Source organism: Strix uralensis, chromosome 10 (genome assembly GCF_047716275.1).
Source record: "Strix uralensis isolate ZFMK-TIS-50842 chromosome 10, bStrUra1, whole genome shotgun sequence".
Classification (NCBI taxonomy): domain Eukaryota; kingdom Metazoa; phylum Chordata; class Aves; order Strigiformes; family Strigidae; genus Strix; species Strix uralensis.
Genome location: NC_133981.1, coordinates 9,072,376 through 9,087,500, shown reverse-complemented (window position 1 = coordinate 9,087,500; position 15,125 = coordinate 9,072,376). Strand labels below are relative to the sequence as shown.

Sequence of the window (15,125 nt, the reverse complement as noted above, 5' to 3'; positions counted from 1 at the left end):
CTTCAGTTACAGTCAGCTTGAAAAGCATTAATCCTTCTCTCCTCCTCACCGGGAATGGCTGTGCCTGGAACTACAGGAGGATGCCCTGTGTTAACAGTTGGACAGGACAGAGATGATACTTGGTTAGCACCTTTCCATAAGCCCTTGACAGTATTTTTGAAAGATTTATCAGCGGTGCATTCTACTAATTGTTAGAAGTGACTAACAGTTACAGCTTCACACCCGTGTAGTGCTGGGGAATACCTCTTAGCTTCGAGTCGTTGCATGGCAAGGCAGCATAAGGTCCCCAAGAGAAGAACATCATTTCAAAGTGGTGTGAGGCCAAAAAGCTCTGGATTTGTTTTTAACAATCATACTAGCACAGTAGATAGGATGAACTGGAGGCTTAATTTAGACAGAGATGCTGATAACAAGAGTGAGACCATCTATGCACTGGCCAGCAAGGGTAGGTGGAGGAGGAGGGTGGTCCTGCTTTGACATGTACCTGTAACTCCCTTCTTCCCTCTGCTTTCATCCTGTGTATCAGTTCTCTAATACTTAAAGAAACCCCAACTGCCTAAATATCTATGAGGATTTGTTCTCCAGTACCTAGTTTATCTGGCTGCGGCCTGTTTTTGCACAGAACCATAATAAAACAAAAGTCTGGCCCAATAGCAGGATTTTCAGTGACATGATCTGCAGCACCCAGCTTGTAGCAGGAGCAGTTGGACTAAGACCGCTGACCTGATGCTCCCACGATGGAGCAGTTACCAACAGAGTGGCAGCAACAAGCCCTGTGGCCAACAGTCTTGAGTTTTGTGAGCTAGGTAGAAGAGGGACCCATAGCCTTTCCCCCTTGCCCCATGGTGCTCAGCACTGGCGAGAAGCATTGCCTTCCAGTGGAGCTGTGAAGTATCACGTGCTATTCAGGGTCCAACACCGTGGCAAGATCTAAATGCCACACCATTTCATGCATGTACAGCCACATCAAGGCAGAAGTAGAATTTAACAAATTCATTCCACTTGAGGGAAGCACTTCAGGTTTTGAGTGTGATGGCCCCAAATGCAAGCCTTTGTTTTTTATTTTATGCTCTTATTTATTTTACACACACAAGTTTTATCAGTGTTGTAGACAGGGATAAGTCTTTAAAGAAAACAATTTCTAAATGAACTTTTTTAAAAAAAAAAACAAGTCAGATCTGTTTTGTGTTTGATTGCAAATGCCCCTTTGCAAAGTATCTCAAAGCTTTGGTCTCAGCATTTCCATCACAAACATACTTAAAATATCACAGACAAGGTAGAAGTCTTCTCATATTTCACTTTGTTTAAACCATCTTGACATGATCATTTGTTGCCATTATAAATAGTGAGAATTGGGCTGCTGGGTAAAACACAAGCACAGGAACATATCCCTATCCTTAGCTAGTTCTTAGCTGGAATAGGATATCCATTTTGCAGCACCACCTTTGAGTGGAAAAACATTTCAGGGCAGTAACAAGGCTATGATAAGTTTTTAAAAGTTATCTCCTAATGGGAGAAAATGAAGACAGCTGGCCATTTTCAGTGTAGTGAAAACACTGCTTGGGCCTGTTTTCCTAAAGCATCCGTTGACACTCTTGAGAAGTGGATCCTAAACCATTCTAATGCACAGCCTAGCCAGGCATGTAACGGGAGGGAAGAGACTATGTCCTGGTTGTCTCTTGCATTGCCCATGACTGGCTTCCTTCTCCTTTGTCCTTGGTCTGTCCAAAATCCTGCTGCTGAAGTGATCTCTCCTTCCTGTTGATGTGGCCACGTTGCTCCTGTTGAATGCCCTTGCTGGGTTTCCATTTTCATATACCTGCTCTTTGCCATTATTTTCCATCTGTTTTTCCTCCTCTGCAATTTTTCCATCATCTGCGTCTAATGCCTCCTCTCTTGCTCCTTGGTTGCCAGACTCCCGTGCTGTCCCCCCAGCCTTCAGCCCTTTCTGGCTTGTGCTTCCTGTGCCTTCCCTCTCCTGCCTTTCCTACCTGTGTAGTTTTAGGATTTAACCTCTCTGGGGCAAGGCATGTGTCTTGGTGTCCAAGTTTGCAAAGTATGTACCTTGCTCTGGATGTGTTTTCTGTTGAACCACAGTTAGGCACCTACATCGTAGTTGTACCCCACAGAGGGGAGGGAAACCTCACAAAATCAGCCTTATCATCCAGAACTGGGTGACCATCTGAAAACTCCCACCATGCAGAGCTTTCCAAATGGATACGGGGAAAAGAATGAGGCTTCAGATGGGGCTGTATTTATTATAGTCCTCAGACGCCCTGTACAGAGCAGATCCTTTCATACATGGCAAAACAGTCCCTGCCCAAGAACACAATCAGTAGATCAAGAACATTTTCCTGATGTCTACTAGTAATCCCCATTTCTGGACCATCTGCACTCCAGTGAGTGCCACCAGTGAGAATTTGCTCCCATCAGTGGCCGAACAAGCCCTCATGGCTTCTTTGGTATGACCCCGCTGACCAGAGGGGCTACTAGTGACATTCTAGTTTTATATCACTATTGCTTCCTGACCTAAGGGAAAAACAGTTTAAAGAAATTCTTCAGATTTTTTTACTTCTCTTCAGTGCTTTGAAACTGAGAGACCTCTATTTTTCATAATTTAAACTCCTGCCTAACTGGGTGAGTGTTTGAATTCCTAGACTATGACAAAATGCTAGCGTGTGTCTGCCTGAAATGTCGAGAGGATCTTTAATAACCTCCATCCACCAGAAACGGCGTTAAAAGCATTGCTAAGATGATGAGTGAAAGCACTACAAACAAGGACCCCGGCCGTTTGGAGGGAGGTGCATCGCTCCGTTCCGCCGAGGGGGCCCAGAGGAAGCACTGCAGGGTGTGCCCCGTGCTGCCCGGGTGCCTTTCCCTCCTCTGCCGCGCTGGTGCGGGCAGGAAGCTCTCAGGTGCCTGCCTTTTATTTATTTTGGCTAGAAGATGTTGTTCTTCTGCAGTAGCCTGCAGCCCAAAATTTAATGCACGGATGACCCCGCCAAGCAGCCCGTGTGCCCAGTGACTGCTACGAATGAGAGATTGCACTACAGAGCTGCACTGAGAATACAACTATTTCTCGGTTTTAATTTGTTTTGTGTGAAGCACGGCAGCTGAAAGGGTGAGAGCTCTCCTTTCTCTGAAGAGGTCCTCAGAGGACTCTCTGAGGGAGAAGTTTCTGCTGCAGCGCTACGATAAGAGCCCATTGCTGCCCTTTGGCTCTTCTGTGAAGTCCAGCGCAGATCTGGTGATGAGATTGCAGGAGATCTGCTGTAGGTGTCAGGTTTTCTCTCCTGCCATTGAGGTTTTTGACTAAGAAAAGAGCAGCCGTTTGAAAAGCCCAGTGATTTTGCTTTTGCACTTCCAGAGCCCACAGTGGTGACGCCATTTTTTCCTTTATTTAATTCCTGTCTTGGAAACCCGTGTGCCAAGTTTTATCCCATCATGACGCCTTTCTGGCATGGTCAGAAACCCCTCGCCTTGCGAAGAGCAAGACAACCTTGACTGTAAGGTTATGAATGGCGATTTATGACCAAGTCTCCTTTTAGGCCAACTTTACTGCTACAAACAGATGATGGTGATAAGGTGGGCAGGTTGTTTAAAGTTTTGCTGGAATGCAAGCACAGTTCTCCTCTTGGCACCAGGAATCTGGCTTGTCTAAAGCAAAAACTCAGCTCTGCAAAAATTGTCATTTGTAAGAACCTGATCCAAGCCCTGCTAGAAACAGGAGCCTTTACGTTGGACGTGTAGGTTAATAACACCCCTTTTTCATTAGCATTGTTTCTTACTATCTTTCCACTTTATTTTTTTTGAAGAGCAGCTGGAAAACGTCCTAATCACACATACAAAAAACTTCTTGTTTCCAAAAATAATGAGATTTAGTGTCTGGCCTGTACCTTCTAAATGCATTGGGAAGCCATCCTGGCCAAGGATGTGTATGGTGTGATCCCGAGACACCAGCTGTGGCTTGGTGCAGATCTCAACCAAAAAATGTAAGAGACATCCAGAGCAGGAGCTTTGCCCGAACTCTTGGGCATGATGTGACCGATGAGAAAGGGTGAAAGCGTTGGTCCTGTGGCGTTGGGTGCTCTTCAGTGAGTGCTCTGGGGCAGTTCCTGCTGCCCTCAGGTGTACACCAAAAGGATGCTGTCAACTCACACTGCTGCTCCTGCCCCACGCTCGGGTTCTCCTGTGCAGGTTCCCAGCCTGGCAGCCCAAGGTGACCCACCAAGGGGCTGTGCCACCTCAAGGAAAAGCAGGGCGTTTTCTAGTACCGAGGCCACCCGCCGTGCCCGGTGGAGGTGCCTCGTGTGGTTTAACCACCACTGTCTCCGCACTTGCTGCATATGCCGCAAAGCCTGTACGTGACGTAAAAGCCACGGTCCATTTGTGCCGCTTGTTTTCTGGTCTGAAAGGAGGCAGATGTATCTCGGAGCCGCTGCCTCGCTCGCTTTCTGCTGTGCCTCCTAAGCTGGAGTGGGGCTGGTTAATAAACATGATTCACTGTTGTCTTTTAGCTGTCAGGGCTAGAGTGAAGCTCTTGGTGCCGGCAGGTCTAGCTCTTCTCACTCGAGGGCTAATGCATTTTGCTTTGGGAAATAGTGACACCCAGCACCACGCGTTAGCTTTACCTCACGAATAGACCATATACAATTTCCAAACTACTCAGCAATAAAACTCTTCTGTCTCATGCCTCGGTGCCAGCTGTTTAATTAGGAATAAGCAGTGGCTGGGTTTTATTTGTATGAGTAACAGGATTTTTTTTTTCCCCCTTTCAGCTTGCAAAAGATAAAGAGCGCCTGCAAGCCATGATGACACACCTGCATGTGAAGTCAACTGAACCAAAAGCCACCCCTCAGCCCGTAAGTACCCAACTGTGCCAAGAGCAAACAAAACCTCACAACAGACCTCTCTTTCCTGTAACCCACCGGAGCGCGTGATGCAAAGCATGGCCCACTTCGGAGCCGGTCGTGGTGAGGAAATGCAAAGTGACGCTTTGCAGGAGGCACCACCACGGGCACCGGGGCTTCATCGTCCCCCTCTCTTCAGGGAGTTTGAAAGCAGTTTTGCTCTAAAGCTGATGCATTAGGCCTTTTTCTGGCCTCACGTACTAGCCTGAAAGTCGCTTTGCATCAGTGTAACTTGTGTGAAATCTTAGGAAGTGTTAGGAAGGAGATGTAATTAAATTATATTTAGTATATTTATTTTGCTTTCTCCCTGTCTGACAGACATTTATAGTAGAAGAGACCCTAGCTGCACGTTTTGATGATAATCGCAGTTACCAGTATCAGGTTTTATACTGTTGAAACTGAGAAGGGAAACCTTCTCTGCCCCAGATTGCCCTTTAAAAAGGGGGCTGCGGGGGAAGCAAGTGGCTTTGCAGCCCAAGGCAACTCCTGGGTAGCCCCAAACTCAGGCAAATCCCCCATCTCGTTCCCTAACCAAAATGACTCTTCTTCAGCTGTTGTTTTCTCCCAACCTCTTAACACTGAAAATGTTCCTCGGAGCTTCCAATGATTATTCAAAATGGAGAGAGTGCTTTGCTTCTTGATTTTAAGATTTGTAAGATTTAAAGGTACACTGGCTTTATTTGATTTTGCTTTGAGTCATTGTGTGAAAATTAATTGAGCGTTGACAATCTATAGTTAGTACTAGCAATTTTAATCAATATGCAATGATGCAGCATAATGACAAAGTATTGGTTTATCTGTTTTGACTGATTTTTTTTCTATAAATAAAGCAAACACACACCCATATATGTGTGATTTATGGTGATAGAAATAAAAAGGAGTCAGACTATTAACCCAGCAAATATGGTAGCCTGCCAAGATGCAGTTGGTAGACAAAATTAATGTCTGAAACAGAACACATTACAGAGATAGAGAACATAAAATCATTAAACACTTCGTGCACACATTTTTACTAGAAAAGGATTTCTCAGTTTCCATGTAGTTGGAAATAAATGGCTGCAGAAGTGCATAGGGAGGCTACTAGACAGAAAATTGCAGGCTATTCAGCAACACTGGAGCAGATGTCAAAGTCAACGGGAAATTTCGGTGCCTTCTTGGAGAGAGTTGAGTGGTAGGTATAAACCCTTCCATTTAAGCTGTTGAGGTGCCGAAAATTGCCTGATCCAGTGGATACCAGCCCTCTAGAGTAGAAACTACTTACAGTATCTATAAAAATACCATTCTTCTAGTTCCTCGCATCCATCTCAGCCTGAATGCAAATGCTTCAGCGCATTGTTGGCAAAGTATGTAGACCCAACAGAATGGGGAGGAGGTTTGGTTTCTATAGCTCTTACTGGATTAAAAATTAAAACAGCGGAATAATCTGGGAGTCTCAAAGCACTCTGCCTTGAGGCCTTTCATAACAGCGGTGCCCCTCAGGAGGAAGGATTAAAAACTAAAGGGAGGAAATCATAAGAAGGCAAGCAGCGTTTGGCAAGGCAGCTCGTGATCGATGCTCAGCCGCGGAGGGCAGGAAGCTTTTATGGGTGTTGTAGGCTATGGAGATACCAGGCGGTGTCGCCATGAAGATTAGTGTTAACAGCTAATAAACAGGGAAAAGCAGCGGAAAGAAAAAAAAAAGTGAACGCAGGGGGAAAAGGGCTGTCTTGATTAGTATTAAAAATGTTTTACATTCTGGAAAATTATAGCTTTGTTGGGGACCTCCTACTAAATTTATTTTTAACTGCTCTATTGAAAATTCTGTACCACTAGTCAACATTATCTCTCAGTTGCTCAGCACAGTGTTTCTTTATTAAAAGAAATAGGCATGAATATTTTTGACTGAAAAATTAATAGCTTTTGAATTCATACACAGCAGGTTTTCTTTTGCAAAGAAGTCCAATATCGCTGCACAGCACTTCTATAACCATTTATTTAGAGTCCAAGTCAAACCTTTGACAGCTAGAGCAGTGTTACAAGCCAACATAAAGAACTCCAAGATGTAAACCAACAATAGGCAGTCTGTGTGAGGTTTGCCATTGTCAAATACATAGATTGTTTGGATTAGTTTATGTAAATGTACTGTTGTATTACCCTTTGGAAAAAAAAAGATCACATTTGTGTATGAAAAGTGGTTTCGTTCACAGGCAGCATTATAAATTCCTTATCCTTTAACTTACATGTTAGAAGTAAAAATTGGTGCCTGACAGGCCTATATTGTGTGGCACTCTGTTGTTGGATTGAAACTGCCTTCTTTTCATTTATTGAAATATAGAAAAATTTATTATAGATACCATCTGATAAATCAGAAATTATTAAAATATGTATAGGTGAAGCATTTGAAAATTAATTATAAAATGTAGAAGTATAGTGTTTTGCATAAATTGTGCTTTCCTAGTGAAAAAAATACACAGGCACTGCATAGACTGTGCTAGACCCTAGTCCTTTTAACTCAGTGGGATAGGACTTTGGTAAAAAGATCTGATGACCATTATTGCACTGCAAAGTATTCTTTACATCCAGTAATTAATTTTTTTTTTGCCAACATAACTAATGCAAGGTGTATGTTAGAATTAATATATTACGGTACATCGGTGATTTTAAAGGAAAGAGCAGCTGCGAATCCAAACATAGCAGTGAATTGGGATTTGAAATTACATCCTTTTCATGACTGAGAAAATGTTTTTATTCTGCTTAAAGGATCTTAATGCTTGTTTTTAAACTATTTAGTTACTAGCAGGTAAAATTGGTGACTGAGCCATCTGTGTTTAACCACGTGCCATTTGTAATCCACACTGACCATTGGTACCGTCTTTGCCTTTTGGGCTTCAGGCAGTAGCTGAGCGGGCGGGGTTGGAGCAGGTCGGACCAGTTGAACCACAGCCAGGTTTCTTGGGGGTTGTGCATCAGTTCAAAACTCGCCCAGCTTTGGGAGGGGTTACTTGTCCAGTCTAGCCACATCCATCCATCATATCCCCACCTTTGGGTGGCTTTAGCTCCTGAAGTAATTTTGACCTTGGGAAGGGAGGTGGAGTGGCCTGTGCATTTCACTACACCAGCCCACCAAGACATCTGTTCAGTAAAGCTCTGCAGTCCTATTAATGCCACTGAGATTTAAGCAGTTCTTGGGTATTGGAGTGGTGGATGGCCTAGATCATTGGCAGAGAGGTACGTACGCGGGGCAGCTGCTGTTGCTGTCTGGTGCACTGCAAAGGGCGGGTCTTCTGCTGCTCCCGGGGAGCTGCTGGACAGACAGGAGGGTGGCTGGAGAGGGAGAGCACGTCAGGAGCTGGAGCAGTGCTCAGCACCATCTTTAAAAATGTCCGACTTCATAATTAAAATGGCCAACAGTGCAGCACTTGAAATGGAAGTATCTCACAACTTAACACTTGGAACACACAAAGTTGTTCCTATTGCTGCTACATGTGTTGTTTTGGTGAGACTTAAAGGGCCTGAATAAAGTGAGAACAAAACTGTCTCTGAAAGAATGTACCGTGACATATTTTTGTAAGGTGAATTTTTTTCAAGGTAAAAAACAAAACAAAACCCAAAAAAACCCCACAACACAAAAACCAGAACAACGATTTCTCAAGAATTGTCATTCTGGTTTTGCTATTAAGGTACCTTCCCCTACATGCTATTTTCATTGGTGTTAGTGATCAGCATAATGGGTTGAAATGGAAATGTGCTTGCTTTTTTTTGGATTAATTTATGCTGAAGTTCATAGGAAGGGAAGGAAAAGGAAAAAGCATCAACCAACAAGTAATTCTGCATACTGGGTGCTATAGCCATCTTTTAAAAATAGACAGAAGACTTTTAAAGAAACTTTTGGCACTTTAAATAAAATGCACTGTTAGATATCCCTTCTTTAATGTATTTTTTTACCCTAACCATAGCAGTTATGATTGTTTTGAAATACTGTTTTTAGCAACTGTAATAACAAAGCATTTAAAAAAAATAGTCTTTTAACTGTTGAGGTAATGACTGAGCATTTTAGCTGCTGTAGCCGTACTTTATAGTTTGAAAAAATAACGATACACAGCAATAAAGAGAGATTCTCAAGCACAACAAAAGCTGTTTTTATATACTGGTTTTCATTAAGTCTCACTCCTCAGCTTTGGTTTCCTTAGTATTCCTGCCAATAACAACACCTGCTAAGTGATTGCTGCCTGCCAGGCTCTGCATCTAATACACTAATGTGTCCAGGCTGAAACGGGAGAGGAAGACACAGCATTCAAAAAGTTTTAGGCCCAACATTAGCTTTCTCTCCCACCTTTAGTGTCAAGAAAAGGAGTCTCTGCTCCAGAGTGTTTCAGTCCCAGGAACTCGGTGCAGATAAATCCTGAGCTCCAGTTGGGACCTGAGCAGTAGCATCCATCACAGAGGAGTTGCTGCCCTGCAGCAGTGGGTATGGCCCCACCATGACACTTAGAAATAGATTATTTTTTTTTCTTTTTTGCTTTTAAAAGAGTTTCAGGGGCTTTTTTTATGTGCAGCCACTATTGTCATGTAAAAGGTTTACACAGAAAGAAGTTAAACTTAGCCCTAGTGGGAGAGCCACTTACTGGAAATCTATTTTACGGGGTGAAGGAGAGGGTTACCTCGCAGCCTTGTTTATATCTAAAGAAAAAAAAAAGAAAATGACTCAGTCTTCACCTTTAGTAGGAAGACATGACTGTTTCTTGAAAGGGAAGGTTAATAATAAAATCCTAAGCAGGTTGTTGAATGCTGCAACAATTATGGCATTTTTGATTAAGTTAAAACAGTATGAGGAAATGTTCTCAAAAGCCAAGACTGAACAAAGCACCCAACAAGGTTCAGTGATTGAATTTGCAGAATTTTAGGACCTAAAACTGTTGTGGGCTTCGGCGGGTTTTATGTTGTTCTTTTTCTTCTTCTTGTTTTGGGGATTTTTTTTAAAATTACTTTATTTTTTTTTAAGGCTGGAGGAAATCCTCCCTCCCCACATCCCCAGTACAAACATTACAAAAACATTTAACTCTTTGGCACAAGGGCTGTACTCTCCGGCATGATTGCAGAGTGCCCCACGTTGTGCCTTACTGCAGTGCAAGAGTCCTTGCTCATTAAAGTGCTGACTCTGTGACTTAGGCTCCCTCCCCTCTGACAGCAGTGATACCTCATCCAGAAATTACTGTACGTGGGAAGCAGGCTATGTACAAAATACCAACACGAACAACTTTTCTAATCATAGTAACTTGTTTTTAAATAGAAAATGCAAACAGGGAGAAATCGTGTCAAGTTTCCATCAGGAAAAGAAACCCTTCCAGCCTGGTCCCTCCTTGATCTTTGCCCTGCACAGTTGTCCACAGCCACTTTCACGTTTCTAATTGACGCCAGTATTAAGATTTAATAGTTTACCATTCATATTAATAATTCAAGATGGCAACAAAACCAACACCATTCATAATTTGTTATTCTGCTCTAATTCACAGCCTATTTTTCAGTCTTTACGCTATAGATGCAACAAAGAAAGCAGCAGTGAAGGTCTGTGGAGGGAGTGCAGCCCTCTCCTCCCTTGCCCTAGCTTGTGTTTTGGTAGCAGCACCGGCAGGGATCGGACCCTGGCTGGAAGAGGAGAGTGTCATCAAATAAAACACGGAAAAAGGAAAAACTTCGCTAGCGATCGACAAGGTCGTGTTTCATTAACTTGTTGGTTCAGGCTCGCAAATGGTCGTCGGAGGTGAAACACAGCAGACTTGCTGCGTTCCAGCTTTTTGTTCTCTCTTTCCTCACAGACTGCAGTCATGTTTAATTTGGAAACTGGGCTCCTTTGGCAAATTAGCAATTAGAACAATTTTGTGGGAATATGTATATGTGTCATTAGTTTTCCTGCGAATTAATAGCGAGAGCAGAGGTCAGGCAGAAATTTTCCACTTGACTGCAGCTCCTCTGTTGAGATTTGGCACTTTGTTTTGGAACGGCCACAGCTGCTCAAAGCCACAGTCTTCCTTTAGGAACTGTCTTTTAATTAGTTTACCTCATAGCCATTATTACAAATATTACTGCCTCCCCTCCTTGAAATAAAATTACTGTTTCTACAAAATATTCCGGTGACATCTTGCACCACTGCACATTGATGGTGGGGTCACTTGGATGCAGCGTTTAATCATTAGATCACCTCCATAAGCATCTCCTAATTAGAGTCCTTACAATACAATTTTATCTGGTAATTAGCTGAGATTGGCTGCTTCCTCTGTAGCTTATTAGTGGCAGCCCAGCAGTGGGTGTGAATCGCAGTGTCATTTGTCAAGCCTGTTAAAGCCCCCCCCTTTGCTCGTCCTCTTCTGTGTTTATTCCTAGTTGCTACCTACGCTGAAAAGCCTAAAGAAATTTAACTCAATTCAAATTCTTTAAGCAGGGAACGCTGACCTTTGTGGATCCTTTCTCGCAGTTCCCTAGTAGAAACAGATTAGATGTTAAGTTTTTACACACTAAAAAAGGAAGGGGACTCTTTTGAAATGGAGTAGTTGGAGCTGTAATGATGAAGCACAAGCAGTGATCTTTCCAACAGGAGGGCCCGGCTGCCGAGCCCGCGCTAGAGATGGGCACTTAAAATTGATGCAGATTTGCTCGCAGTTATTGGACTGTTAAAATGTCCATTTAGAAACTGAGATAAAATACAGTAGATTTAATTTCATGGTGCGACCTGTCAGTTGTACTATTATTATCGTCACTGGTCCTTTTATCATATGTAATAGATGGAAAGATTGATAACAGGGAGACATTACTATATACATGTCCCTAATCAGTGTCCTTAAATCACCAGTCAACAAACGGACCAGGCTTTCTCGGGCGGCACGTGGCGGCAGTGCCCGGTGCCGCGGAGCGATGGACAGGCTGCGGTTAGCGGTGTACGCCGGCACGGGAGTCTCTGGGAGATCAATACCCGTGTTTCACCACCTTTCACAATCCCCCTCTGGGTTCACACTCTCCGGCTTTGCCACAAAGTGTTAAATATTTCCCACTGGAAGGCGAAGCATCGATTTGTAAGCACCTGCACAGAAGGATGGGTGTTGGCAGGTCTGCAGCTCCCCACCTCCCTTCCTTGGAGCAATGCTTGAGCTGCTGGTGCACCGGCCGAGTGGTGGTGGCTGGGGCTTCCCTCGCCTTGCTCCCTCTCGCTGTCGGGAGGGCAAAGCAATCACAATTTATCTGTTGTTCATCTGTGCCCTTTCTGGGGACAGTGGGCTTTTTGTGTTGGCATCCTTTCTGTAATATTAGAGCCCTTTATTTTCCACTACCTTTGTTTTGGATAAATCCCGTTATTTTTATAAAGAAACGTTATTTGTGGCTATTAACTCATATGAGGATGCTAATAGGAGTTTTCTTATCTGGTTACTTTCATATGAAGAAAATTAATACAGTGCCTTATGGATAAACATGAGATATTTGAGGGCATAGCTGAGTAGTGCGCCTTGCCTTCCTCTGAAAAGGTTTAATGTCCAGCAAAAAGGAATTTTAATCATGAACAAAATTCAGTAGGAATTTTGCTACCAACTTCAGTGGGGTCAGGATTTCACCAATATTATTCGCAAAACCGCCTAAGGGAAGGAAACGTGGAAGTAGTCAGAGCCCTTTCCTCAGTCGTCTTTTCTGATGTTGTCGTTAAGAGATCAGATTGATTGTTTAAAATACTTCAGCAGGAGTGACCTATTGAGATGGAGCATCGTCTTTCAAAGGACATCGTAGGGCAAAAAGAAAGGGTCAGAGAGGAATGTGGACGCTGGTTACATGAATAGGGTTGTGTATCTAAAACACTTGAGTTGGGTCTGGGTTTGATACACAATCCTGGAGACAGTTGTGTTTTACAGCCCACTGTGGCAAGCTGCCATTTGTCCGGGGCTGGGCTTCGTGCAGGTAACGCTGATGCCTTCTGTCCTAGGAGGAAAAAAAAGAGTGGTGCCACTTCTGCTGGGCTGAATGCTTGCAGTATTTCATGCAGTGTGATTAATTAAATTATTCCAGTGTTAACCTTCTCCTGGCTTTGGTTTTAAAATGGATGAACAGAGGGGGGGAAAAAGAAAGCCCAAATGCTGAAGAGAGAGATTGCGTTTCTCCCTAGTACCTCCCTAGGAAAGTCTTGCCTTTTATTTTAAGCCTGATGCCTTCAATGAAATATCTAAGAAGAGTGATTAGAAGTCATGCATAATGATAGCATGGAAATAAGAGATGTGTGGGGTTTAGACTGAAACAATGAACAAAAATAAAATATTAAAATGACTACGTACTATGTGAGATCTTGTTTTAAGGTTTAGATAAAAATCCATGGTATGTAGTTCTGGCAGCAGGCTACGTTACTCTTTTTTTAAATCTGTTCGGAAATGTATGTATTTATTTCCCTTTCATGACTCCTAATGGAGATGTTACAACAGCACTTTGTGCCGAAGCAAGCGCTCGGGCTGTGTTGTCTGCTTTGAACTGAGGAGGACTCCGTTATCGAGAATTTTCTCTGCAGCCCTTAATTAGCCAGAAATGCTGTTTGTAACGAAATCGTCGTCCTTCCCTCCGCAGCTGAATCTGGTATCGAGCGTCACGCTTTCCAAGACTGCATCCGAGGCGTCTCCGCAGAGCTTACCTCATACTCCCACCACCCCGACTGCGCCCATCACTCCCGTCACGCAGGGACCGTCAGTCATCACTACCACGAGCATGCACAACGTTGGACCCATCCGGAGGCGGTACTCGGATAAATACAACGTCCCCATTTCTTCAGGTAAAGGGGTTCTGGTGACACGGCCCCTTTGGTGGGGCGGCTTGCTGTTGCCTGCAGCCCCACGGTGGCAGGCTGTGATGATAACAGAACAACTGCTCTTATTTAGCAGATATTGCCCAGAACCAAGAATTTTATAAGAACGCAGAAGTTAGACCACCATTCACGTATGCATCTTTAATTAGACAGGTAAGCTGAGCCAAACACACGCATTTGGATTAGAAAAAAAATATCTCGCTATATGTGTGCACACTCTGGATTAAATAGATTTTCAAACCTTTGGTATGTAAGCGTGCTCAAATGCTCAAACCTTTACTATAAGGGTTTTTAGAACTGCAATATATAACATAATTGCTTTTGATTAAGTATTACAATACGATGTGATTATTAGGAAATTCATTTCACACAACAGTGAAAATGAGCCTGTTTAAAGATGGCAAGTCAATTATCACAAGCTACAGTAATCTCTGATCCCTAGAATTAATCTGAGCTCTAAATAATTACTGAGTTTTAATCAGCTAGTGAAATGTTTTGCATTTCTCTTTGATTCTGCTTTATGAATGACTAATAAATTAATATTTCTGTAAGGAAACAGAAATAAAAACTCAAAACAATTAGATAATTCCATTTTGAATTTTGCCATTGAACTGTTAAATACAGCTATTAATCTTAGTTCATATTATGAAAACCCTCCTTTGGATTTTTTGCTCCAAATCTCTTCTTTCTTTTCTTCCTTTCATTCTTTCTTTCCTTCTTTCTCTCTTCCTTTCTTTCCTTTTTGTATTTGGTGAAGTAAAACTGTGAGTGTATTCTGTACTGGTGTGCTCATAACTGATCTTGTGATCACTTTGCTTCACAAGGCCATCCTCGAATCTCCAGAAAAACAGCTAACACTAAATGAAATCTACAACTGGTTCACGCGAATGTTTGCTTACTTCAGACGCAACGCGGCGACGTGGAAGGTAAGCCTTAGCCCGCCTGTGCCTCTCGCCTTTGATATCTGACATGTACAGAATAGACATTGCTGATGACATAACAAATTGTAACAACATGTGGACATGAAAATTTAGATCGGCAGTTTTGACACACACTGGGTGCCTTATCTGCAGGAACAATTTGATATTTGGCAGAAAAATTCTTCTGCCTTTGAAAACCACTAATTGAATCCCCATTATTGGCTTTTATGTTCTGTGATTATGCCACGAGTTCCTCTGTGTGGTTGCTGCTAGCAGTGAAACTCAAGCCCTTCAGCTGGAACGTATTAGGAAAAAAAAAAAAAGTGGTAAAGTTATTGTGTCATTAGAAGATACACTGTCTTTTTAGCCATGCAGACTGTAATCACAACAACTGCTCTTTTTTTCCTAGGATCTATAGATCAGTGGATTTCTTTCCTCAGTCAGTTGACTCTTAACTACATAAACAGATCTGTTATAAACTTCCTTTCT

General features: G+C 42.9%; 1 protein-coding gene across 17 annotated transcripts in view; it reads left to right on the top strand.

Annotated features, from left to right (window-relative positions):
* FOXP1 (forkhead box P1) overlaps positions 1-15,125 on the top strand; it is a 389,603-nt gene that overhangs the window by 353,474 nt on the left and 21,004 nt on the right. For 14 of the 17 annotated variants that reach the window (XM_074879152.1, XM_074879149.1, XM_074879150.1 and 11 more), the window contains 4 exons: positions 4,779-4,862; positions 13,482-13,683; positions 13,790-13,869; positions 14,541-14,642. In XM_074879152.1, coding sequence (XP_074735253.1) covers positions 4,779-4,862; positions 13,482-13,683; positions 13,790-13,869; positions 14,541-14,642 — 468 coding nt within the window. The remainder of the gene's footprint in view (positions 1-4,778; positions 4,863-13,481; positions 13,684-13,789; positions 13,870-14,540; positions 14,643-15,125) is intronic. The other 3 variants (XM_074879155.1, XM_074879151.1, XM_074879148.1) reach the window with 1 other exon arrangement.